The 26,851-nt window shown below is 39.6% G+C and overlaps 1 protein-coding gene across 3 annotated transcripts in view; it reads left to right on the top strand.

The window, feature by feature from the left end:
• Positions 1-26,851, top strand: part of sez6b (seizure related 6 homolog b) — a 190,948-nt gene that overhangs the window by 112,286 nt on the left and 51,811 nt on the right. For all 3 annotated transcript variants that reach the window (XM_035155214.2, XM_035155213.2, XM_035155212.2), the window contains one exon: positions 13,750-13,939. In XM_035155214.2, coding sequence (XP_035011105.1) covers positions 13,750-13,939 — 190 coding nt within the window. The remainder of the gene's footprint in view (positions 1-13,749; positions 13,940-26,851) is intronic.

The raw sequence follows: 26,851 nt of genomic DNA, 5'->3' as shown, positions 1-26,851 counted from the left end.
GAGCTACACACCTCATGTAATGTGCTCCTAGCATTAGCTTAAGCTTCCGTCAACTTCTCCTTAAACACATTCAAACTCCCCATAAACCAATTAAAACTCACCAGTAAAAAAAAAGCATTTTCTGAAATAAATGACTGGGAAAACTTCCCTCATCAATCACCATGGCAACCAGATGCTTTGATATGAATTTGAATCTGAATTTGATTGGCAGTGATGGCAGTTGTTTTTTTATTACTTTCTCTGCAATACTATAGTTAAATACCAAGGTTAATCTTCCCACTGTTACAAAAATCACATTGTTTGGTAGAATAAGATGTGAAATGTGAAAATATCCTGGTGCTAAAGATGTGTTTTCCACAATGCCTCGCTCTGCCTGGCCTAGGCGACCTAACGCTACTTAGCATCACGCTATCACGTATCACTCATTCATTATCACGTATCACAACATAAAATGACAAGAATACCACAGGAATCAAAGATAAGCAGCAGAAAACACAAAACAAGCCAGCAACAATATTCCCACATTTGTCATAGAAGCAACAGAAACCAGCACAGAAACCAGCACATTATCAACATTTAACAGCAGCAGGTAACAGCAGCAACTTCATATTATACAGTGGTCTCATTTCAAACTTAAATTATGAGCCTGAATTGTATCGGTTAGCATGCTGGGTAAATACAGAGAGAGAGTGAGACATGACTTACCTCAGTCAAGGTCAGAGTGCAATAGAAACTGTCTTAAACTTTAACAGTATTTAAGGCAATCAACAGCCAATCAGGGGTCTCCTATCAAAATTGTCCAATCAAAATCATCCTGTTGTCACAGCAACAAAGGGGTATTGAGGAGTGTCCCTTGCTATGGTGATGAAAACACCTACTGATGACAAAGTTTTGCCATCATTTATTTCAGTAAATACTTTTTTTCTTACTTAGATATTTTGATGACTATATTTGATTTACATTTGAAATAATAATGTTATGAATAATAACTAAATATTATATAATGTTATTAATGCTATTTAATTATATGTTTAAAACTCTGTAAAACTCACTAACTGAATGCACCTGTTCTCTCCCCACTGGGAAGAGACAAATCTAATATAATAATAATAAATAACAACACAGTGGAATGTTAGTCAGCTGGCTCGCTCTTCCTAGCTCTACTGGAGGTGCTAGCGAGGGGCTACTAGCGCTAGCTGAAGATGACACACTCGGTCTCGGAGACCGCAGGACATTAAACGCTGTACAGTCTTTCATATCCATTGTGTGGAGACATAGCACAGAAGCATGTATAATTAAAGCCCTCAAAAAGCCAATTCATTTGCCTGAAAAAAACAAATAAAAATAATCCTTACAATTTCAATAGGGCCTCCCACTGTCTCCTACTGTTCGGTGCTCGGGCCCTAATTAAAGCCCTCAAAAAGCCAATTCATTTGCCTGAAAAAAAATCAGAATAACAAGATAAATGAAAAAAAATTATAATAATTAAACTTCAGAAATAATGAAAAAAGAAAAATATATTATTATTATTATTATTATAATAATAATTGAAGCCCTCAAAAAGCCAATTCATTTTGGTTACAATAATAAGAATAATCCTTACAATTTCAATAGGGCCTCCCACCGTTCGGTGCTCGGGCCCTAATAAAATAATAATTAATAAAAAAATATTATTATTATATATATATATTATATTATGGCGTGTAATCAAACCTTGACGCCACGCGCCACGGTCACACCGTGTGACGAAAAATTGATCTTTGAGGTTGTTTTTATCTCCATCTTGTTTAGGTGACACTCATCTCAATTTGAAGTTGATCTGATGAAAGCCCTGGGACAAGTTCGTCAAAGTAAAAATGTGAAAAATGTGAAAAATGGCCACTAAATGCAAAATGGCGGGCTTCCTGTTGCTTTTTTCAAAGTGCACCTCAGACTTTTTTGTTTGTCTGGTCATGATACACCTGTGTATCGATTTTTGTGAAGATCGGTCAATGTGAACGCGTTCCAGGGGGCGCGGGGGGCGCTGTTGAGCCATTTTGGCACGCCCATTTAAAATTTCTCCAGAATACGTACATTTTCACCACTTCCTAATTTTCTGCAAACTTTGGTAACTATTTGAGCATGTTAAAGCCCTCAAAAAGCCAATTAATTTGCCTGAAAAAAAAAAATTATAATAATCCTTACAATTTCAAGGATTATTACACTGTCTCCTACTGTTCGGTGCTCGGGCCCTAATTATGTTTTAATCATTCATTCAGTCACTCATTCATATTAAATCATAGTGACTTATAAAAAAAACAAGTATTAATTATCACTCCGTTAAATACCCATCTGATGAAAAACATCCTCACTCTGGTTCCAAGGAACGGTCAAAGTATCATCATACCATCGCCATGTTTCCCGCTTCTGCTTAATATTGATATCCTGGAGTCCAATTTCTGCATGCCAGTTCCCGGGTTAAAAAATACATGTTCTATTCACCTCTATGTGATTTATTCTCTTCCGCCCCATTTCCAATGACAAACAAGGCAGAGAATGTAAATTCCAGCCTGTTTCTGTCAATGCATACAGCACAGTGCAGTGCATCTGAATATATTTTTTTATTTACATCTTCATCTTACTTGCTCATCATTTCTTTTTGTATGGTTTTTTTCAGCTTGTGAATTCATTTTGTTCACCCGTCATTCAGGCATATTGGATAAAACCAATTTTCTGACAGACATGCAGGGACTGGGGTAATAATGAAACAGCAATTGGCAAGGTGAATGTTAAAACAAGATAAGTGCAGACACATAAAGTGAGTGGCTGTTCCATTGCTTTGGAAAATGAGGATTTGATCCTGCTGGTGAGTAGAGTTGAACTGGATGCAGTCCTCTACACAAAACATATGTAAATATATATACATGATTTTCCATCCCTGCAGTCGTTATGGTCGTGCACCTTCGTGCTGAAAGTCTCTCAGTGCATCCACAGAGCTGAGCTACCCCACTGGAGCAGATGGGATTTTGGAGGCTTTGCTCAAGAGCGCTTCAAACAGTTATTTGGGGAGTGGGGAGCTGTTTTCATTCATTTCTCTGCGCGTGTCAATCTCTCGATAAATGCTCTAAGCAATAAGTCAATTTCTCTTTCCCAGGTCCACATGGTTTATATGATATTCTCTGTATGTCTTGGCAGATAAGATTCATGTTAGACATACGCTCAGTGAGCACTTTTTTAGGAACACTCCAAGAGACATACCACATCACAGGTTCTACTTCACATCTGGTGACAGAGGAGGTCACTGTAGTTCACTGAACTCACTGCCATGTTCATAAAACCAGTTTGAGACTTTTACTTTGTGGAGTATTATCCTGCAGGAGCTAGTCATTAGAAGATAGTTAGTGGTAGAAATAATGAGACAAACATGGACAGAATCTCCTATTTGCAGGATTTCACTGCTCTGCTGACACATGATTGACTGATTGGATCATTGCATGCATAAGCTGGTGTGTACATACAAAAACTGCTTGTGAGTGTATTTAATTATATATTTCATCTCAAATACACAGTGTTTCAACTGTGAATACAGTTTCTAGCTCTCCCGTCTTCATGCACAATGTTGGATAGAGGACTTTTATGTCCCAAATATCACAACGTACAAGAGGGAAGTTTAATTTTCTATTTCCTTTCAATGTCTCTGTCTTTATTCATGCAGCTAAGCAAAGCTGCTGTTGTCTTTGTGAGGGCAGACTTTACAGGCTTGGCCTTCAGTGGGCTGATCTTCGTTTCAGATGACCATCTGCCCATCTGCATTCATGCTGCCCATGAAACAATGATTACCTGGCTGGGGGGGGGGGAATAAAACGCAAACCGAAAGAGAGAGAGAGGGAGAGAACTCTTTTCTGGTTGCTGTGTCACAATGTTCAATTTCCTTTCAAACAGCCAGACTAATCTCAAGCCTCTCTCTTTTGTGTTTGTAGCTGGAGCTCTTGTGTGAGAGCAACTTGTGTAGTGGGGACTACAGGGCCACTCAAGGACAGGGCTGTGAGAGAAAGCTGGATATTTCTTTCTTCTATGCGCAAATTGAAAGCCATGTTCATCTAATGTTGTCTGTAGTGATACTCCATTAGCATTGATGCTGCATGAAAGAAATGCTTGTTAATTCGCTAAACATACTGCACAAGCTGAAAAAAACCCGGTCACACGCCTGTGAGGAGAGAATACTATTATTGTTTAATGTTTTGCCAAGTTTAATCATTTCAAAATGTCACTGAGTTATTGAGTGAGCAAAAATACCTAATTCTTAAGTATAACTTCTCACACTCTCCTACCAGTGTGGATTTACAGCTGCACTTAAACACATTAACACATGACTGGTCACCCTGTTTACCTTGGATACATTTTATGCAAATGACAAGAGGCGGCCACAAATTAACCATGCCTCCTTGTAACTTTTGGTGGCACATGTGACACATCATGTCTTGAGCTGTTGAGCAGGTTGAATGGAAAGTATGCAGCACATCAGTCAATGGATACAGGTGCTGTCCTATGGATTACTCAGTCTGTTTTCCACCTGTCCTTCATCCTGACCAAGATGTCTATCATAGACCTGAATTCCATGAAATGACAATCCATTTACCAGGTGCTGTTTATGTCTCCCACCAACACACAGTTCTATGACTAATTTCTATAACACATCAATTCACAGAACACTGGAATGGTCGAGGCAGATGGCCGCCCACGCTGAGTCTGGTCCTGCTAAAGGGTTATTCTTGATAATGAGGGAGTTCTTTCTCTCCAAAGTGCTTGCTCTTTATGAGAACTATTTGGTTTCTCTATAATTTGTATGGTCTCGACCTGTGTATTGTGCCTTGAGATAATTATATGTTCTGATTTAGTGCTATATAATTAAAATTGAATTATACTCATACTCATGAAATAAGATTCTAAAATGGTGCATTGGTTTGTCTAGTGGCTGATGGATCTGATGGATGATGTTTTAAAGTTTGGTTGAACTGTGATGAGATCTAATAAAAGAAAAATAAAGTGTGTTCAGGTAACAAAACCATACAGTGTCATTCTGCCTCTTACAAAGGTAGATATCACTATGGTAACATTTCATTCCTAATACCATGAATGTATGGGTACTTGTTTTAAGAGACTAATATTAAATGATATAAAATAATAAGATAAACGTCAAAGCCCCTGATATCTTAGTTTTAAGTCACTTTCAAATTCACTTTGTCATTAAACATCAGACTACACTCCCTGACTAATAAGCTTATAATGAGTTTAATATATATTTTTGTCATCTATATGTTTATTCTTCAAATTCAGGAAATGATGCTGGTGGGATTTGAGCAGGTTTGATTGGCAGTGACCAAACGACCCAGCAGCTGTAATCACAGTCTGAATTAGCACAGGAAGAAAATGACATCACCTTTTCAAAACTAATCCGACCCACTTTACACAAGTAAAATAAGAAGCTCAGAGAAAAAGAAAGACATGCTGGAACCCCTGCTGTGATGAAACCAAAACTGTTCCAGACTGGAGGATCCATCCCAACAGTGACAGAAACATGTTTTTCAGAGCCTATAAAAGTAGTTAAAACCTGGGCTGATTGAAAAGAAGAATTATGATAAAGCTAAATATGGGGAATATGGAAAGGAAAGTGTCCATGAGAAACAAATTAGTTTAAGGAGAAAGTACAAGTACTGCAATCAGAGGTAAGTGTGCTGCTGTTGTGGTTTAAGTGGATTAGTGAATGTTAGCTGCAGATAGCGAGTGCCTGGCTACATTAATAGTCTTATCTCTGTCTGGTCATTACAGACAACTGCTGCAAAGATCTTTGTACACGAACGAGCATCACGCTGAGGCTGAGAGAAGGTTTCCACGCTTGAGAAACATGTCTGCAATCTATTACATCAATCATTCTCGGGAGAAATGATGAAAGTATTCCAGTGCACTTAATAAGAAACAGTAGAGTTCATTCATTATTGAAAAGAACTGTACAGGCCACTAATGTATTAGCTACGCGTTGGTTGATAAAAGGTGTTTTCTATAGTGGAGGGAGGAAAGTGAACTGAAAATGCTCCATTTATGTGGGTATATGTGATCTCATAAATATGTTTAGCTGGCCAGGAATACTTCATTTATATAAATTGTCTTATTTATCTGAATGCAGATTTTTGTCTATAATAGGTTTTAGAATTACTATGACATAATATATATAAGAACAATTCAGTATAGCTGTCTCAGTTCAATTTTAATTAAAAAAAAAATTAATTTCATTAACATCAACCAACTTCGTTTATTCAAATCCCATAAAAAGACCAAAACCGACAATGATCGTAAATCTATCAAAACTTACCTTCCGACTATGGCTGTGGCTCTCACCTCCGAGATTTAAGCATGTAAGTTTTCTCTCCATCAGTGAAAGTAGTTTTGAGTGGTGGTGATGGTCATTGGCCAAGAGCTTCAGCAGTTGTTTGCGTTTTTACAGAACTTATAATCCATCCTCTGAGCAGCACTACCTCTGCAGGGCAGACAGGATGATACATTGGCTCGCTGTAAGAAAGGATGAGACAGCCCAGCTGGGTTGGGGCTAGCAGGTCAGCATGCTAAATCCAGAAGAAGCGAGGCTGCGATAGAAGTAGAAGCAAAACAAGAACTGGCATTGGTGTTGATGTCTATCGCTGGAGAAAGCTCATGGCGAGTAAAAGCTTCTAAATTTGCAATGTTTCTAATGGATCGTGAAGAAAACAGCTGTTAATACAAGCATTTGCTGTGTACCAACAGCAATAACTTAGTGTAGCTAAAACATTTATTTTCTGAAACAGTTGCTCACTGGAGTAGAGGGAAATAGAGGATTTTTCATCTTCTATTTTCAGCCTCAGAATCAAAACAGACTTTGTATATTTTTGGCAACGGGAGGGTGTTTGTCAGATTGGGTCAAAATGAACTAGAGTGTGTTTGTGTGTCCATGGTAGTGAAAGTACATGTCATGGGATTTAATATCTATCTAATTAGATCCATAGCCTGTACCATAGATGCTCGTGCTTGTGGGTAGTGCGTGGGCTGGAGCCAATACAAGCTGGCTCTGTGCGAGAGGCAGTGTACATCCTGAACAGGTTACCAGTCAATCACAGAGCAGACACATAGACACAGACAACCATTCACACTCACATGAATGATTGGATGTTGCCTCACAGAGAGAAGGCTCTAGGTAAGAAGCTGCTGGCCGCCTGAACCCTTCCTGTTTGCTACTAAATATAGTATTCACAAAAACTCTCCAGACCTATCCTTTAAGCAAATTTGATGGCTGACGAGATCATTAACGTCTTTATTCATTTAGTGGCGTAATTGGAGGGCGGTCTGATTTCAGAGTTCCTGCAAAGTGAAATTCAGCCTGTTAACAGCTGTAGTCCTGACTTCAGTGAGACAGTTTAGGTAGTCAGCGAGGATCATTAGTGGCCTTCGCGGTTGTCTCTCCACCATGACCCACTTCTCCTGCTGGAACAGATGCTCCCTCGGCAACGAAATCACTTACTCACCTCCCTCTTAATTACTCTTGTTAATTAGCAGACACACACACACACACATACACATTCAGCTCCTATAAGGAACACACATGAAGCAGACTCTGATCCCATGTAATGATAGGGGTAGTGATATTAAGTGAATATATAAAACACAGTTTGACACATTTATATGGAAGGTTCAGCATTTTTTGGGGGGATGAAGGGAGAAGGTGTGATGTTTTGAAGGAGGCGGGCAATTAGAGGTAAATAGTCCCCTTGTTCCCTGCTGGGCCCCGGCTCTATGTCGGCACAAAAGAACAAGATCAACAAAGTGTCTCTGTAGAGAACAGGGGGAATATATAATATACACATACAGTCTACATGATTTTGCGTTACGCTGCTTCTCCCCCTCCTTTCCTCCCATCTCTTTCCTTGAGTTGCTGTGTTTGCTTCCACCCATCTCTTTCACACACACTCACACGTTTGTACTTCTATCTTGGTGAGGACTTTCTTTGGCATAATGCATTCCCTAGCTCCTTACCCTAACCCCCCCAATACAAACTAAATGCCTAACCCTTACCTAAACCTAATTCTAACCCTAACCCTAAAACCAAGTCTTAACCCTCAAACAGCCCTTTGAAGAAGTGAGGACCGGCCAAAATGTCCTCACTTTCCATAAATGTCCTCAGTCTGTAGGGTTCATGCTTAAAATGGTTCTCACTAAGATATAAGTACATAAACACACACACACACACACACACACACACACACACACACAAACTTTGATCCATTAGTCAAGGGTTCTATCTGTCCCTGTTTTGCTCTCATCCTCCACACAGCCCCCCAAAGTTGTCGGCTTCTTAATGAGGGAGTGTCAGATGAATTATTCAGCTGTCATTTGTTGCTTTTATAAAGTAAATTGATGTCAGAGATGATTCTCTTCACACCATAGCACGGGGGTTCATTTATTCAGTATATAGATATAGAGTATATTTAGTTATGTGATGGTTTAAAGGAGACTATATTTCAGTTCATAGTAAACCGATTGCATTCCAAATATATACGACTTAAATGGCTGTTGGTTTTCACCAGGAAGTGGTGCATGAATTGGCCATTTGAATTATGATACAGCTGCAACTCTTGAATCTTGGAATATTAGGCCAAGCTGGGTCTCCTCCTGTGTTTGGAGTTTATCTGTTGTCCCATCTTTCTCTCTTTTATCCTTACTTCAGTCCCCTTGCTTCCTCTCATCTCTGTTCTCATATGTCCTTCCATGAGCTCTATCTCTATCTTAATGTTTCCACTTTAGATAGAGATGGATGGATGGATGGAGAGATAGATAGATAGAACCCATGTCCCCATGATTTAGACTTCTAGAAACTAGACCTGTTAACATACCCTACTTGGGCCCCTACGACCAAACAGCACACAGCAGAATATTAAAATGTAATACAAATAAATAATACAAAAATAAACCCCCACACACCCACCACTAGGCTTCAATCAAAGCAGGGTTCTGCACTGCTGCACAGCCCCATAACCTTGGCTTATTCTAGACTACTAAATACCAACTGATACAATCACAAAGGAGATTTGAAACCTAAAACCCTGTGATAAATCAAAAGTTTTTGACTTCCTACAGACGCATGCCACTTAAGAAATATGTTCACTTGAGGAGTCAAGTACAAAAATATTCAATTTATTCAGATTTGTGAATCTTAATATTATTTGTTGGTCATTTAACAGACACTTGTGACCATTTTGAGTCTAATTTCTCCCCATAAATGATGAATGAAGTGATTCAGATATCAAAATGTATTGGGATCCATTATGTTGTCAGAGTAGTAACTCTTCTTCCAGGCAGGGGGAACAACCCTCATGATTATGTTTGTGAGGTACAGTTATACAGAAGCTGGGCTGGTGCCAGGGCAAATTGGATTACGTCTCCCAATGTTCCCTCAAGTGTTTTATTATGCCTGAGCTGGAGGCATAATGTGATTACTCGGCGATGCCCTTTGTTCCGCTTTTCACTATTATCCTGATGCTGTGTCCATGAGTTCATTAACGCCACATTATGACTTGTTATACACAAGGCAGTACGGTACAGTGTGAGTCATTCATGTTGCGTTCAGGCTGGATAGGCTCCTGCTATACGTGGGCTGCAAGTAAAGTTTCAGTGTAAGTGCACTATAATTGAATAATGTGCTGAGCTTACTGTGTATTATGTATCCAGTGTTAAGTAACATCAATTCCTCCTTCAGTTCAGACTTTAAACCATGAGAAAAACCTTGTAACATAGTTGCTGACTGTCCTCGTATGTCATGACTGACAATTAGTCGAATGAGACGTGAATACGTTTTACAAAATAATCTAAACTCAATGTCTACTTGTCAGTTTTATTTTCTGACCATCATTCCTTATTTATTAAAAGTGTGTGGAACTTTGGTCATGTTTTTTTTTTTTATTCGAGTCAAAGTTTCTGATTTTAGAAGATGTGTGTTGCAGGTCAGGATTAGCGTTAGGGTTGCATCTGTGTGCAGTGCCGGTTGCAAAGGCAACAAAGGCTTGATGGTAACAAACATAGAGAACCTCACTTACACGAAGACTAAAGGAAGCTGTGCACAGTCACTGCAAATGGCTGTTCAAGTTCAGGCATGTAACCACAATCTATAATTTGTACATGTTCTGCTTGTATGTGGATCACATGAACTGCTTCAGTTTGATAGGCTATCCGTTTCTCTCTGCCTCCAGTTGTTTTGCCAAGTGAAGCTAACCAGATTCAGCTCTGAACTTAACACACAGCAATGACATTGGTATCTCGCTTAGACTGAAAGCAAATAAGGTGCAGAGCCATTCGAAGATGTTGAACCACCCCTCTAACATGACAGAAAGTCATTAATTTAAACACAAGAGCAGAGGAGAGGTCATTCCTTACCCTGATGATGAAAATTTGGTGTTCACCTAAGCTGTGATAAATGTCTGCAGTGGTTTGCTGTGTGTCAATGACAAAGACATTGGAGCTGTTGTTTAAAAAATTTAACTTGGAAATTTAGACCATGTAACCTTGGTTATGTCTCAAATTAGCTTAGCGAATTCAATTGATTTTTTTATAGGATTAATATTAATTAATATTATAAATAGGCAAAACACTACTTTTACACCAGACTCTGAAGCTAAATGTCATTCTACTCTGTTAAAATGTGACATCTCGATCTGTTAAGTTTTATTCTGTGCCAAATCTTTTTTATAGCAGTAACTGGATTTTCATTTCACAGCATGAGAGGATTCGAGGATCAATGTTACAACAATGTCAACTGCATTTTCAGTTAAAAGTTCAGGTTTTATGAAGAGAAAGATTTCATGTTAAAAAATAACACTGGTAGATTTCACATGGTCCACTTTACACATTTAATCTTTTCCAATCCAACAATGTGCGAATATACTCGTTATTATTCTTACACATAGACGATTGACTGTGAGCTGTATCATTCGCACACCGGGCACTAGATTGAGTTTAAATCGTTCTTGGCCAAGTGAACATCTAAGTTGTCTTAGTTGTCCCTGAGTCCAGAAACACTGCGAAAGAAATGAACTGTTTTACTCAATATCAGTACGTTTTACAAAACATATTTCTTGTCATAATGTTCATAGGGTGTTTTTTTGTACCTTACAAGAAAGATGGGTAAAATAAAAGCTCTGTATTTATGTAGCGCTTTTCGAGCCTTGTTGACTACTCAGATCGCTTTACAGTGCAGTTTTTACCATTCACCGTTTCATTCATACATTATATGCAGCACTTTCTCTATGAGAAGGGGCAATTTTTAGTTTCAGTATCTTGTCCAAAGACACTTTTGGCCTGCAGTATGGAGTGATCGAACCGCTATATATAACATTCTGGTTAGAAGACGACCACTCAACGCCCTCAGCCACAGCCTCCCCAAACAATCAGTCAATCACATGACTTGAGTGTTTCCACCTTGGAACTACAGTCATACATCACATATCCGAGGAACCAGTCATGTCAACCTGCGGGGCGGGGCTCTCCATATTATTTCCTATTGCATAGTTCTGACAGAAAGGCAAGGTGTAGCTATTTATCATAATTTTACAAGCTCTGTAAACCAAGATAGCTCAGTCAGAGCTGGTGATTGGGATCCAGGTTGATCTAATGTTAGCTTCACATCATTAGCTCTTTGATAACATAGTCAAGCCGACCAGACAGAGTGTTGTAGAGAGTGATCTATGAAATATATCCTCATTCTTATACATTGACATTATAGGCGACTCTGCACAATTCTTTTCTTTTTGTCTTCACTGTCAGTTTACACTTTGAACATGTCGCCTGAATTACGCCATTGCCACAATTGTGTAGCGTACAGTAGCAACACAAAAAACAAGCAGAGGTTTGAGTCAGAGCTGCAGACGAGCAGCTGAGGGGGGGTGGGGATAAAGATTGGGTCAATTTGCATATTCACAAGATCATGAATACTTTATGAGGCAATGGTGTAGAGTTACATTCAAGTCATTTTAAGGCCAAAAATAGATTTTGTTTCATGGGAAAAAACTTCGAAACATATAGTTTTGAGGAACAGAATAACAGCTTTGACTTTGAATACTATTGCTATTTATTATATTCAACACAGATAGTGATAGATAATGAGTCAGTAATATTCTAAATTAGGCCATACTGGGGTTTTCTTCTATTTTGAATGCGTATATATTCCCAATGTTCACCCCTAGAAACACTCTAAAGTCGGATTTGGAGATTCACATGAAAGCACACAGTTAAGTGTCATTCAGCAGAGGGCTGTGGATTAATCTCCCTGCTTGGTGAGATAGGATGCACATGATATGATCTATAGAGGACCATGTGAAGACAAGAAGCCTTGTACCTTTTAACGCCTGAATAAAGATGCACCTGCTGTGATAGAAGCAGATAAAAGCAACATTCGTCAGCAGACGCACTGTCAGTGAAGGAGACAAGCTCACAATTATCAGGCCTTTTTGCTGTGTAATCACTAAGCTCCAGTTTGTCCTTTGGCTTTTTCCATATTTGTCACTTGTGATTCAAGCGGACTTTAAACACTGGTTCCTACTTAACGTGCTGAGATGTTCGTGATAAAACAGTTTGTCATTTACTGGACTACCCTTGAATCACTTGACCATCACAAAGGTCATGGTCAGCTATACGGAGTGTCACTCAGGGTCAACACTCTTCACTTTACCTGAGTGTTTTTTATCCCCACATAGCGGAAACAAGCCCTTGAACTGTGCAAGTAATATCTCCTTCATCCCAAACTGTATAAGTGCAAATAGCTTCAGATGTGAAATGAATCCGTGAGGGCTGACACTCCTGTGCCCTGAAGCCCTTTTCACAAGAGGAGCATTTCATTATCTGATCTGAAATTAGAAAAACTCTCCCTGTGCAGCCGCACCGGTTGATGGCAGTGCATGGCGTGGCAGCAATAATGGCTGGCACTCTGAATGGATAAACTCTGTGCACAGCCTTTATGCCACTATTGAAGGTATCCAGAATAATGTGGGGAACTGCTGTTGCACAGTCTGAGTGAGCTGGGTTCAATTTTGATGTGAATGGCCATGACTACAAATACACATTATGTAAATAGTGGAATTTACATCAAATTTACATATGCATGGTGGCAGGCGGGGACCGGCTCACTTTTTGGCCAGCTCTCTACTCAGTTTATGTGGTTTGTAAACAGCATGACTTTCTGATATGGTAATTTGGGGTATTTCTGTTCATACCTGCACAGTCCCTTAGTGAATCAGAATCAGAATCAAAATATTGATTTCATTACTCAAGTATGTCATACAAGGAATTAGACTAGTTCTTACTAGCTCTCAATGAATTTACACAATGCGAAGAACCAACAATGTTTTGTTTTTTTCCCTCTAGTTTTAGCCACATCTTAAAGTCCTCCTCCGGGATGTGGAACTAACAACATATAACTTACAGTTTTCTTGAACATCAAAAGTAAAAAGAGTCTGCTAAGATCCTGATGACTGACTCAATAAACTTGTAGCTTTTTCAAACCAGACTATTATTTTATGTACAAAGAAAAGATTGCTACCCAGCGTAGAATAAGATCCTTTGGGAGATCGAACATCCTCAGCTGCTTCTAGTACTGAGTGACTCTAAATCCCAGAATCTTGATCATTATTTTGTTGTTGTGTGTCATTTGTGTGTATCATATATAAAGAATCAAATCCCTGCTTTGTGTTCTGTCAGGTGATGAATGTGAATCTGTCTGAGGGCGACAAGGTGGTGCTGGAAGATGTGGGCTATGGGGAGAACACCATGCTGGCCAACGAGTCCATTCTGATGAGGGGGTTGGTGGTACGGAGCCACAGCAATCAAATCTCCATTCGCTTCCACAGCCAGAGGTCCCAGGCCGGATCCGTCCTGCTCAGATACCAATGTAAGTCTGAACTACACAACAGATTCCACCAAAATGCTGTTTAAAAAAAAATTTGAATTTGACAAATATCTGACACGATGAATGAACATTACATTTAAATAATGCGATATATTTTAATTCAATGAATGCTTTTGTTCCATTGAATTTCAAGTACAAAGCATGGTGTTACTTTAGGATGCAATGGTCTAGGAAAAAAAGAGCTACATATTTTTTTTAACATGATGCTGGATTAGTTTAGTTTTTTCTCTAAATGGAATGTTTTGGTCCCTCGGCATCAGCCGATTGTGTTAAAACCTGGCAATCTCTGAGATAAATAGTTGAAAATGAACTGGACAATATGCACTAAAACAGATATCCAACACAGACATTAAAGAACTAAAAGTAGGTCACAGCAACAATCACTTGACAAGCTGATAATAAAAAGCTGCTTTCGACACTATCTCTCCCTGAGGAACGACCTGAGAGATCATAAAACACATACCCCTAGGAAATAGGAAGATTGCTAAATATATCACGGATCTGAGAAGAGAAATAAAGAGGTGTGTCCTGGACCAGTCAGAGATAACATTTAAATAATCATGTTGTATGAGGGCCAGATTTATGATTTGCTAAAGATCATAGTTCAAGATTGATTGAAGACTCCAGTCACAGCTGCTGTCAATGGAAAATACCAAACAGTTCAATCCTTCAGTCCCCACCCCCCCTCAAATACTGATAGAATTGGTTTATTAACTTCTGTCCTCTGAGACAGTTTGTTCTCGTATGGTCCTGCTAGAAGCTGGATCAGCAAGAAAGCCTTAGCCCGTATATCACACACAAACACACACATACACACACCACATGTGGCCCATCTATAACTATCTGCAGCCTTGCAGATTTGATAGATACGTACACCACAGACTTAAATATATAATGTATAATTATAAGGAATTGTTTGGCTTTGTTTTAAGGCTTGAAGCGTTAAAGATGGGACATAACTTCAATTCCATTAGTTTTCAAGAGTTGGAGTTGGCTCCAGTGGTGGAAAGCAGCAGCAACTTTAGCTGTTTTGCTTCTATCACTTCTTCTGAAGTTAGCATGCTAACCAGTTATCCCCGGCCTGACTGACAAAATATTTCAATTTCCGCCCACTAAGTGTTTAGAAAAAAGAACAGCCAGCTGATTACCATTTCCATACAGCATTCATATTATAATTAATGTAAAGCACCTTTATGACATATGCTCTACAGCTTCACCCATTCATTTTCAAATCTTCCAAATTGTATAAAAATCTCAGATTTCATTATGTCCAGAAATGTGTGCATTTATTTTGGACATGCATCTCTGCTTCTTCTTTGCAAACTGTTCTCTGGTTGTTTGTTGTAATATGCACAATTGTAAAAAGAGGTGTTGCAGACTGCCATAAAAACCCCAATTGAGATATTCAAAATGCGGTGACCAAATAATGCTCCTGACACCCTAATAATATCACCATGCCCTAATCAGAAAATGCATAATTTGGAGTAAGGCCAAAATTAGAACATTAGAATGGAATATGCTCTTAACAGGACCCCTTCCAAGTTCTAAATATTGTAATATTCTGCAGTAGTAGAAGATGTTAGGGCATTAACATGCCCTGACTGTAGCATCCAGTCTGTCCTGGAGAAGCAGCACTGCTCAGAGGGTATTTTATAAACTTGTGTCTTTGAAACGCTCTTGGCAAGCGACCATCATCATCACGTCCAGCAGCAGAGAAAACTTAGCAGTTAGTAGGACCTTTAAACCAGTAATAATTGTTTGTATGGTTGCTTGCTCATCCCTCCTGTGCTCCTCTCAGCCTCCTTCAATATTTGAATTTGCACTGACGCATTGGTTCATCTGCAAGTTACAGCTCCCACACTTTGGGCTAAAACTGTCCACAGATTTGCACCACAGAAATACTCCATTCTGTGCTTCACAATTCAAACCCCTCCAGAAGCTTTCCTTCCCAGCCTGGCTTTTCTGTCTGAAATACTGAAACAAAGGTTACTGATCAATACATTCAATGTGTACAGCTTGAGCAGTGAAGGAGTGCATGTGTTGGGTGAGATAGGATTCATCACATTGAGTTGCTGTTGCCACTTATTGTTCCCAGGCAGAGAAAGGAAAGTGCAGTCCAGGCAGCAGTGGAGGAGAATGAGAGACAGGCACCATAGACATTCAATTGTATTCATTGCTGAATGTTCAATATATAATTTCTGACATGTATAAAACAGCCTCCTGGAAATTCGAACCACATCCCCGGCCAATGTTCTTACTTGTCAGGAAGACACTCTGCACCGTATATGAAGGCAGGCACAAGGAATCTCATAGTATAGCTTCATTTAGGTGTGTGAGGTGATTTACAATGCATGACCCAGAGAAGTCAATTTTCTATTTTCTGTGGCCAAAAACACTTTTACTAGGCAAAGAAAGATTGTTTTCCCATAAAATATAATCCCATAGGTTGTGTATGTATGCAGCTCATTACAACCCAGAGTCATGCTTCACTGTTAAGTGACCTATTGTGTCCCATTATGCCATGTAGTGACTGTAGTAATTATGATGGGGCAAAAGAGGGTCAGGTGACATCGCTATAAAGCCTCAAAGTCCCTGTAGGGAGAACATCAGGGTGGATGGGGGAATCGACAAACAGACAGTCAGTGGTTCTTTCAACCATGACCACAGTCGTTTAATCAATCGTGTGTTTATTATTGTAACTATGACAATGAAGGTCCTCTACCCTTCAGTATTTATTTGTGATCTTTTCCAAAAACCCATCCAGGTTGTTTTTGTGCCAATACCTGAGCAAAGCTTTACCAGTTTTTTGAACGTTTGTTTTAGCAGCCAATCTGTGGCATATCTGTCAGTAGGGGCACTAATTCAGGTAAGGATTCGGAGTTATGACAATTGAGTGATCAGCCGGTTACATTCAATTGAAAATATACAACATTCAAAGTAAGATTAACACAATCATTTTCTCACAAATTAAAAGTTGACTTCTCAAGGAAAAAATAATCATCGATGAATACACGCAGGGGTTTTACTGAGCTGGGTCAGGTATATGCCATATCTTTCCGCTCCTAATGTAGGCATAGGTTAGCAAAATATATCATGATGGAGTTGTTTAACCTATGCTTTCCGTTGATGGTTTGGAAGACACACAGTTAACTTAACTACCTGTAGAGCTAACCGAGACTGTGTTACCATCATCACGGTTGTTGTCCCATTGGAATATATATATGTTAGCTAGCTATAGAGCTGAAAGATGAATATCAAATGTGGTGTGTGGTAAACTACTTTCTGGTTAATTGTTAAATATACAAGTGTCCATCATACATATGAAAATGTCCATATCCTTCATGAGATTTTGACCAGGAGTTTTCTACCCCCCTTCTGGATGAACATCCTTGAAACTCTTCTATACCGCTAAGTATAGTCCATTGATGATGATGATGTCTTTAAAGTACTTCACTCAATAGTCTTGAGAATTTAAGGAGACTTCTGTTTACTTTGTTGTTGTTGTTGTTCTGTAATTGCAACACATGGCTTCGGTGTTCAACAAAAGTTACTTCAATTAGTTTGACTTGCATATGCTAAATTCAACAGGCACCTGGACAAAGAGTGAAATAAATTCTTGAGACAGTACAGTTTTGCAGAATGAAATTGTATTTGAGTGAATTGTGTGCATGGTTTAATGTATTTGTTCATATTTAATCAAGACTGATTTTGACAGCTGCAGCTATCTGCGACTTTATTCAAGGGTCTATAACACAAATCCGACCCCATAGATTAATACAAAAGACCCTAGTGTACTTTGAATGACCAAAGGGTCCTTGACAGAAATAAAGTTGTATATTGATAGTAAGCATTGGCACCAAGTGGCAGTAACTGTGGGGGCGGCTGTGGCTGAGGGGTAGAGGGGTCGTCCTCCAAACAGAAGGCCGGAGGCTTGATCCCAGTCTTCCCCATCTGCATACCGAAGTATCCTTGATGCTGAACCCTGAATGGCCCCTCATAAAAGAAAAGTGCTGCCCATAGACCCACTGTATGAATGTGTGTGTGAATGGGTGAATGGCAAATCTGCACTGTAGAGTGCTTTGAGTGGTCATCAAGACCAGAAAAGCTTTATAAATACAGACCATTTACCATTAAATTAAAAATTATTAGTGTCAAAATCCTAGCTCAAAAAACCTCAGTGAACCCTAATTAGAAAACAATACGTTTGAATTAGATGATTGAAATTGAATTTAAGAGCTGCATGCTTCATCTAACTGCTTGATTGAAAACACTTTGTATTGTAATTGTATTGTAATCCTCCATCTGACTATTGCATTACTGTAGTAGTGCAAGGATATTGAGCTAAATGTTGAGCACAAGAAGGGCTAGTTCATTCTGTTCCTTAGATAATTATGAACCACTGACATGCTGACAAATTAATTTAAAGGGCATGTATCTAATATTCTTTTAGTCATTATGAAGATGTAATTGCTACAGGATTTTTCCATTAATTAATTATCGGGGCATTAAATAGTTGCATTAAAATACTGCAATATGAGCAATTACCATGAATTACAGCACACACAAATAGGCAGGCATTCAATTGAGTCTGTCAAGCATACAAAATACATGGGGGTGATCTCTTTATTGTTTAGTTGCAGAGGGTAGAAAACACAAGTGTTTACTCTAAATAAAATTTGGTTAGCCAATTCCTGCCCTCACAGGTGTAGTTGGTGGCAAAGCAGAAGACAACTGGTGAAGGCAGGTGTCCACTGTAGGCAGAGAATGAGACTAGATTAGATTAGCCAGGCACAGCGAGCTGGACAGGCCAACACACAAACCTGAGAACTTGGCAGAGGCTGAAAACCGGAACATCGGGCATTTATGACGAGACTGGACATGGTCAATGACTCGAGATCAGGAAAACCTCCTGACCTGGCAAGACATCAGCTGGGATGGCTGACTCTGGAAAAGGGGTTGGCCATGACCCCTTATGCAAGAACCAACAGGATGTTGGCGGGTCCCCTGACTTAGGAACAGACAGGACTTTAGCTGGGTCAGCTGACTCAGAACATTGGCCAAGACCCCTAACAAAGGAACACACAGAATGTTGGCTCAGACCCATATGGGTACAGACAGGACTTCTGTCGGTATACCAGATTTAGGAATAGAAAGGATCCTGGCTGGGCTGGCCGAATCAGAAATCAGGAACATTGTTGATGTAAATCAGCTCAGCAACAGACCAGTGACCAACCTTGGGCTGGCTGACTCAGTAACAGACTCAGAAATACATTTTAGGTCAGTTGGGTCCAGCGTGGGTTCTGGGTAGGCGTCAATCAAAGACCTGGGCAGTGGATGCTATGGGTTGCTAAGCAGCTTAGGTTCACAGTCGCTGGACGCTAAGGGTCTTAGGAGCTGGGTTACTTGGGGAATTAACCTCTTCATAATCCACACTTTCTTCTAGGGTTGGACAGGAAGCTTATCAGTCGAGGTGTAGGCTGAATCAGGGGTGTTATATAGTCCTTCAGCCACTCTGACAAACGACAGCTTTTTGGACACTTCCTTGCATGCTATCCTCGCATCAGAGTGTAGAACACATTGTTAAGTTCATTCTCAAACAAAACAAGTCAGCTCTGTGATTTATTACACAATGCAACACATAGGTTCACTGGATAGTGAAGCAGGCAAGAATCAAGACAGTCAAATTCAAATTCAGTCAAAAGCAAAAACAATCCAAGGTGAAACAAAAGCAAAAAGTCTGAACAGAGGAAAGGTAAACAAAACAAGAATTAGGGCACAAAGCACAAAGCAAACAATGGTCCAGGGATCTTGTAATTTAACACATTCATAATTGTGTTTTCATTGTCTATAATCACATGATACCAAGAATCATTGTATTTCCATTACCTTAGAATGAACCGTTTATACCTGTGTTCTTCCATGGGGCCCAACATGTTGCACTGCCATGTTTACAGAAGCCCAGAAGAGACAAACCAAGCTCTTGTTCTAGAGACGGCCTTTTGGTTTTATGTGACCAAAGTGCACATATGCTGACAATAAGAGTAGCAGTACTGCTGGAAATAATCCAGACAAAATAGCAGAAAAAGAAGTAGCAGTGTCATTGAGTGTCATTTTGAAATAGAACAACTTTTGATCTCAATTTATCTGATAGAACACAGAAGAACAAGAGTTGACAGCAGTCATTGAGCTGCTGTTATTTATAGGCTTTGTCTTTTAGCATCTACAGTTGTAAAGGAATGATGATGAAGTGTGTGATTTTCATAGAAACTGACTTATTTTAACTTGAGATTTAACACTGTCATGGTTTAACAGTCATTATGTCCATGTTATGTTGCTGTTTCATGAAAGAAGTACTGGACAAAGGAAATGTGAATCATGTCTAAATACAGTGGCTTAGGAAAGGATTACCAATACTTCAGAGTTGAGTTTAACAATTTAATTGTTAATGGATAAATATTTTCCCATTGATCTACTTCAGTAGCACATAACAAATTGAAAACATGTTTCCTGAATATTTGTAAGATAATAAAAAATCCTAACCTGAAATCTCTCATTTACATAATGTTTTTCAGTACCATAATTCAGAACATGGTTGAAACCCGTTTGGCCTCAATTACAGCTATAAGTCTTATTGGTCATTCCCCGACAAACTTTTAACACCTGTATTCATGCAGATTGTCTTCTTCTTCCATCCTCCAAAGCTTGATAGAATGGGTAGAAGTCTGAGCTTTGGCTGGGCCACTCAGTGACAGTCAGAGACTTGTCCGAAAGCAACAGCAGTGTTGTCCTGGGTGTACACTTCAGGTCATTGTCCTGCTGAAAGCTGAACCATTGCATGTGCTTTAAAGCAGGTGTTCTTCAAGGACCTCTCTGTATTTGTCTGTTCCCCACTGTAGGCAGTTAGAAATGTCACAGCTTGAATTGTGTTGCCCAAAGGGTTAATTTTACAGCACAGTTCATTAGTGCTTTATTTTTGCATATAATCTAATTATCTGGATGAAATTTACCATGATCATTCTCCTCCATTCCAGCCCTGATTCTGTCTGATTCTGATTCTCGCAGAAGAAAGATGCATTTCTTTGCTCTCTTAACATGATGACAAATTTCAACTTTAGTCATCAATCAAAGTTAGGATCTAATGTTTCACCTCACCTTGACATGGTTTAGATGAGTCTCATAATACAAACAAATTTGTGCAGCTTTTTGCTGTCCTGAGTAGACTGTACAGTAAACCATCCCTTCATCCAGATTCAACACTTCAAAGCCCTGCCGCATCCGACACAGCCGAGGTTACGACATTGTGTGAAATTGAATCTCATCACTTAAGGATATTTCCCTCCCACACTGTCCTGTCCTGTAAAAGCCTGTCACGCCCAATTATTCTCTATGAGCTTCGATGAGCGAGGCGTAAATGAATCCCCTGTCAGTTTCTGTATTGATATCCAGACATGGAGAAAGATGTATCTATTTTTCATCAGTCCATGTAAAATTCAAGACTGCTAATAGGTCATTTGTCTCTGTTAGGGAAAAGACATTTCACAGCTCCATAAAACACAGTGCTGTCTGGACACAGTCCAGGAAATGGTACACCCTTATTCAATGACTGGGACTGATACCTGGAGATGTTTGAACTTGCACTATTACTTTGTATTATGATGAAATTTAAATTCATGTAGATAAACATAAGTGTGAACTAGCTTATTGCCAGAGAATAAGAGGAGTTAAATAATGGGCAGCTCCAGTACTCTATATTGCAATTCCACAAAGTCAAGGGACTTAAAGACAAAAATAGTAAAAACTGCAGCAGCAGTGGCAGAACTATACTCTTAGCCCCTATAGTTGGGGTCAAGCTCCAACATTTTTCATCACACAAATCAATATGTTTGTTATCTCCTCTTTGTAATAGCGATTTCCCAGGTTCTCAAATTCTACACATTCAGTTTGACTTAACAACTCAAGGTCCTCTTGATAGCTTTTTCCAGAGCTTTCACCTGTATCTCATGGTCTCCACCAGTAGATGCAGTTTGTTCACTGGTCATGGAGCTTCATCTGCTGACATGCAAGATGATATTATTTAATTCCAAGCACTTTTACAACCTCTGCAGTAAACAGGAGAAAAACACCTTAATAAAACAAACCCAACTCACTGTCGTCTTTCTCTTGGGCTGTCAGTGCCATCACATGGTCTTCGTTTAACAGATGGTGTTTACGCAGTATATGGACCTTGTTGCAACACAATTGCAATAAGTGGATCTATCACCATGGAAACTGAGTAAATTGAGTAACCATATGGTTTAAACTCCAAAAAGAGCTAGTAATTCACCGATGTACTGTAGCTGGGAAGTGCAATTAGAACATTTCCTTTTTGGACCCACCTCCAGCTCAGGCAGTTTGTAGTCTCCAAGCCCCAGCTGAGATCAGCCTGAGGACATCATCAGGGTTATTATTTCTTGGACTTAGACAAAGCTCCCCAAGAGTTGTTTCCACAGACTGCAACACTAATCATGATGAATAAACTGATGTCCCAACTTAAAATCAATGGAGTGTCCCTTTAAATAATCCACACACTAGGGGTGCAGAGTTTTGTATTGCTCTGTGCCTTCTATTTTCGCGAGTTATAAACCAACACTGATGATGCAAATGAACACAGCCCCAATGGAGCTGCAGTTAATCACATACTGTCGCACATCTTGTGTGAGACTGGAAAGCAATGGAGAGAGACAAAAACTAATGAAGCTTTACATTTTATTGTTGGATAAAGACATATTTTGAAACAAATTGGTGAGCTCATTCACCATAATAGATTTTGGTGTTTACTTAAAAAGTGTACTGCTATAGGCTACTGCTATAAAAGACGATATCATATTTCAGTGTTTTCATTGATTTACACAGGCTAAAATCAATATTTTTGTAATAAGATTTTATTAAATAACAATGTGAAAGTGATGAAACAACAGAAAATGATCACCTGAATCTTCGCTCAGCTTTATTGGGCTTTAGCAACTTCACTCACCTCACTGTTCTCATTTTGTGCCACAGCAGGCAGCTGTTCTTTTTGAGCAAAAACCTCTAAACCCACGACATGCTCAGCACCAAACACCCGACATCACACATTCAAGCAGAAGGGTCACAAAAAACGATGTGAAAAACATTAGTCTTTGTGTTCTCTGGTGTTCTGGTGTAAAGTGACTCTTTAATTTGCTGCAGTGTTCCCTATCCTGCTGTGTTGAAGTGGTGCTCATTGTAATGAAGTCATTGAAATGTTGATAAGAAGAGAGTCCAAAATTGTCTATTCTCTCTCTTTCTGGCTGCCCTCTCTCTCAAAGACCCAATTTCCTCTCAATCAGCATGTTTAAAGTAGTTTCAGTAGCCGTTTATGCAAACTTTCATTTCATTTCATTTCATTTCATTTACCACATCCCGCATTTTTCCACATATGTAGGAAAATGCTAAAATACAACCAGCCTACCCATTAATTCCAGAGGGGGCCTGAAGCTAATCACAGCTGACATTGGGCAAGAGGTCGGCTCCAACCCGGAGAGGTCACCAGTCCATCACAGCACTGACACAGAGATAAACCATACACGTCCACATTCACTACGGACAATTTCGAGACTCATATTAACCAACGCTACTTGTCTTTGAAATGTGGGAGGAAGCTGGAATACCCAGAATAAACTCGGGGAAAAGGTGCAAACCCCACACAGAAAAGTGAACCCAGAACGTTTAGCTGTGAGGCAAAAGTGCAAACCCCAGCTTCACTGTGCTGCCACAACCAACCCTAGAATATGATGCTTTACTTTTGTAAGTCAACTCAACTCAACGTCCAAATTCTATATCACACTCACCTCTATAATGTGAGTTGCTTCTCTTTGGTGAGGTGTCTGATGCCAGATGGTAGTGATGATGATGATGATGCTACGCCCAGGTGGTTTTAGCCATGTTAGTGGATGGTTCAACTGACCAAACAAAAAGGTAGTTCAGGTAGTTAATATCCGTCTGATATCTGTCCTAGTGTTTGATTTTAATTAGTAATTCGATTTTATAAAAATGGGGTCAAATGTCTTGATTGACAGCTGAGAATGACTCATGATTGGTTGAGTTTGTGTTTTGACAAGACCTAGCTGCCATGACTCTATTCCCCAATTGTTACTGCACAGACTGACTCCCAATTTGCAAGATGGCCGCATTTTTATCCAGGATATTTTGCCTTTGTTTCTGGATAGTGGGAGGAACTCATCTTTACATACAGTCAATGGTTTTAGCCAATAGAACTTGTAAAGACACTAATTCTTTCTCATACTAAAGTCTGCAGTGATACCACATACAATAATAGCTAATTGGGCTGCATTTGTTATGTCCGTTATTTCATTGCAGACCAGAGAGATGAACTGGAAAACACTTTGGAACCTTTTTACTTCTAGCAGCTCCACAGCAGCAATAAGACTCTTTAACAAATTCTCCTTCTGAATGAGGTTTCAGCTTCTTAGTTATTAACTTCACCACAAAGCATGTCTGCCCAACATTGTCTCTGTCAAAATGTGTCTTCTGAAAGCTTCTTGGTGGACACCATACTACAAAAGCATTTGTCCTTGTAGCTCATCCAGTTTAGCATTTTTCATCAATGCAAGCTCATCCTCGCAAACTACAAACACTGGCTCGACTTTCACTTAAAAAGAAAAACAACAATTTCTCTTGGAAAGCTTAACATTCTGCATCAACTTTTCTTGACAGCTATGTGTGTTTTGATCGAACCGACCATATCATGACAATCATCCTCACCCGCTCTGCCCCTCTGACTTTTTAACAGATATACAATTTCCATTAATCCTTCTTTTCTATCACTGTCAAGCTATTAAGTCATCATATCATGTACTTGCATTTCACATTAACAGCCTTCTACTGGTTTAAAGGGCAAAGGATGTTGAGTTTCAAGGGGAAAAATCTAGACTTAATAGGAGAAAGAAGCTCTTAATATTAACTAGTGAATGAAAGGAGTACACATTCAAGCTCCAATGGAAATCTGGCTGGTTGTTGTAGAAAAGTCTTGCTGGACTGACAGAAATACTGACATTGCTATTCTTATACTCGCAGGCCCCAAAGAGAAACAATATACAGCAATTAAAGTCACTGCCCTTGTGGGGATTGTGTATGTTGCGCTGCAGCAAAGATGTGGCATCAGCTACCGCTGGTTCACTTCAAGAGAGTCTTCCCGTCCCTGTCATTACAAGCTCCATATGTCCTTTCACTGGCCTATAGAGCACCTGGCCTTCAGAGGACAGTGCTAGCTGCTACTGGGTGATTTACCTCGGGGCGGGAGGTCCGATGTTCCATGCCACGTTTGGCTAATTGAAAAACAAACGGCAGGGTGATTCTGCTATAACAACATGTCCATGTCTCTCAGCTACAGGCCCCCGCTGAGCTGAGATGCTGCTGCAATAAAGCATAAATAAAATGGATTGCCGGGGCAGAGGGTGGGTGTGGGGGTTGCACAGTATGTTAGAAGTCCCCTCCTTGGCTCATTGACTCCCAGGGAGCGAGGCGAATAGAGGAGAGCTGTGTTTTCGCTGCAACATACAGTAGATTGGACCACAGTCTGCCAGCAATTTGTTTCTTCCCTCGTTCTTTTTTTCTATCAGCTCATCTGTGGTCCTCTGCTTTATGTATGATCTCCACGTGGGTGTTTCTGTGCCTTCATCCTCTCTTTCCTGCTGGCTATTTATCATAGTTGATGGCCTTTTGAGGGTAGAGAGAGGAGGGGTTGCAGCCCCAGTGGATTCTCCTCAGGGCAGCTATTGTCGGTCTTCTCCAACTTTCTGTTTGTTTTTCTCTTCTGTTCTCTCTGTCAAGACTCCCTCCCAGTAGATCTCAGCGAAATTAGGACAAAGCAGAAATTGTCTGGAATACAGTTAAAACAGAACACAAGTGGAGCATCATCTTTTTTTAAAACCACCTCTGATCTAATGTCAACTCCTCCTTGAATACATCTAGTTGCTATGTCATTACTAATAAGATTATTTTGATATCTTATATTGGAGCAGCGAAATCATTCTACTGTAAATATGGAAAGATTTTACTCGGCAGTCAAAACTAGTTCGTTATTAAAAAAGAAAGTGGCATACTCATACTAAAGAGCTGCTAACTTACTTCAAAGATTCTCACTAGCCAGACTGTGATTTTTATGGTCCAGACATTGTTTTCATCCTCTTCCGGGATGTGTTTTTGATCACAAGGTCAAATTCTAAGTTTAGATTTGACTAAATGTTTGACTAAATGTTGAATGAACCAAACATTTGCTTTATGGGGTCAATGATTACGGCAGTATGTATTATATGCTATGCACATATATGCATATATACATATATGCATCAAATATATATTTTATCCCACAATTATCAAATACTGGCAAGTCTAACAAAAAGGTTCTACTTCCTGTCACACTTAAGCCTAAATTCACAAGACATAGTCAAGAGTTCTCAATTCATAGCCACTAGTTTAATTTCACACAAATAGGACCCCTGCCCTGTATTCTCACCACTCTCTCCAGGCATCTGGTTTCAGCCAACAAGCTCTAACACACTCCTGCCCACTGTACAGCCCAGCACCAAACACACGCAGTTAGAGACCAGCTGGCGAACACAGTGTTGCAATTAGCAGCTGAAGAGCCGGACATTTTTTCTCCGGGGTTGGTGGAGGCCATAAAAAGCAGGTGAATATTGAACTTGAATTCATCAGCTGGACATAAGCACAACTCCAGAGTAATGTGAGTTCATGTTGCTCTCTGTCGCCTGGCTGTGTGAATACTTTAGGCAAGTGTAACAAAATAAGGCTGTGTTCACAGATTATACCTAAAAAATATAAACAGACGTAGTTAACTGAGGTTTAAGATTCACT

The sequence above is a fragment of the Hippoglossus stenolepis genome, chromosome 4 (genome assembly GCF_022539355.2).
Source record: "Hippoglossus stenolepis isolate QCI-W04-F060 chromosome 4, HSTE1.2, whole genome shotgun sequence".
Classification (NCBI taxonomy): domain Eukaryota; kingdom Metazoa; phylum Chordata; class Actinopteri; order Pleuronectiformes; family Pleuronectidae; genus Hippoglossus; species Hippoglossus stenolepis.
This window is presented reverse-complemented; position numbering and strand designations above follow the sequence as displayed.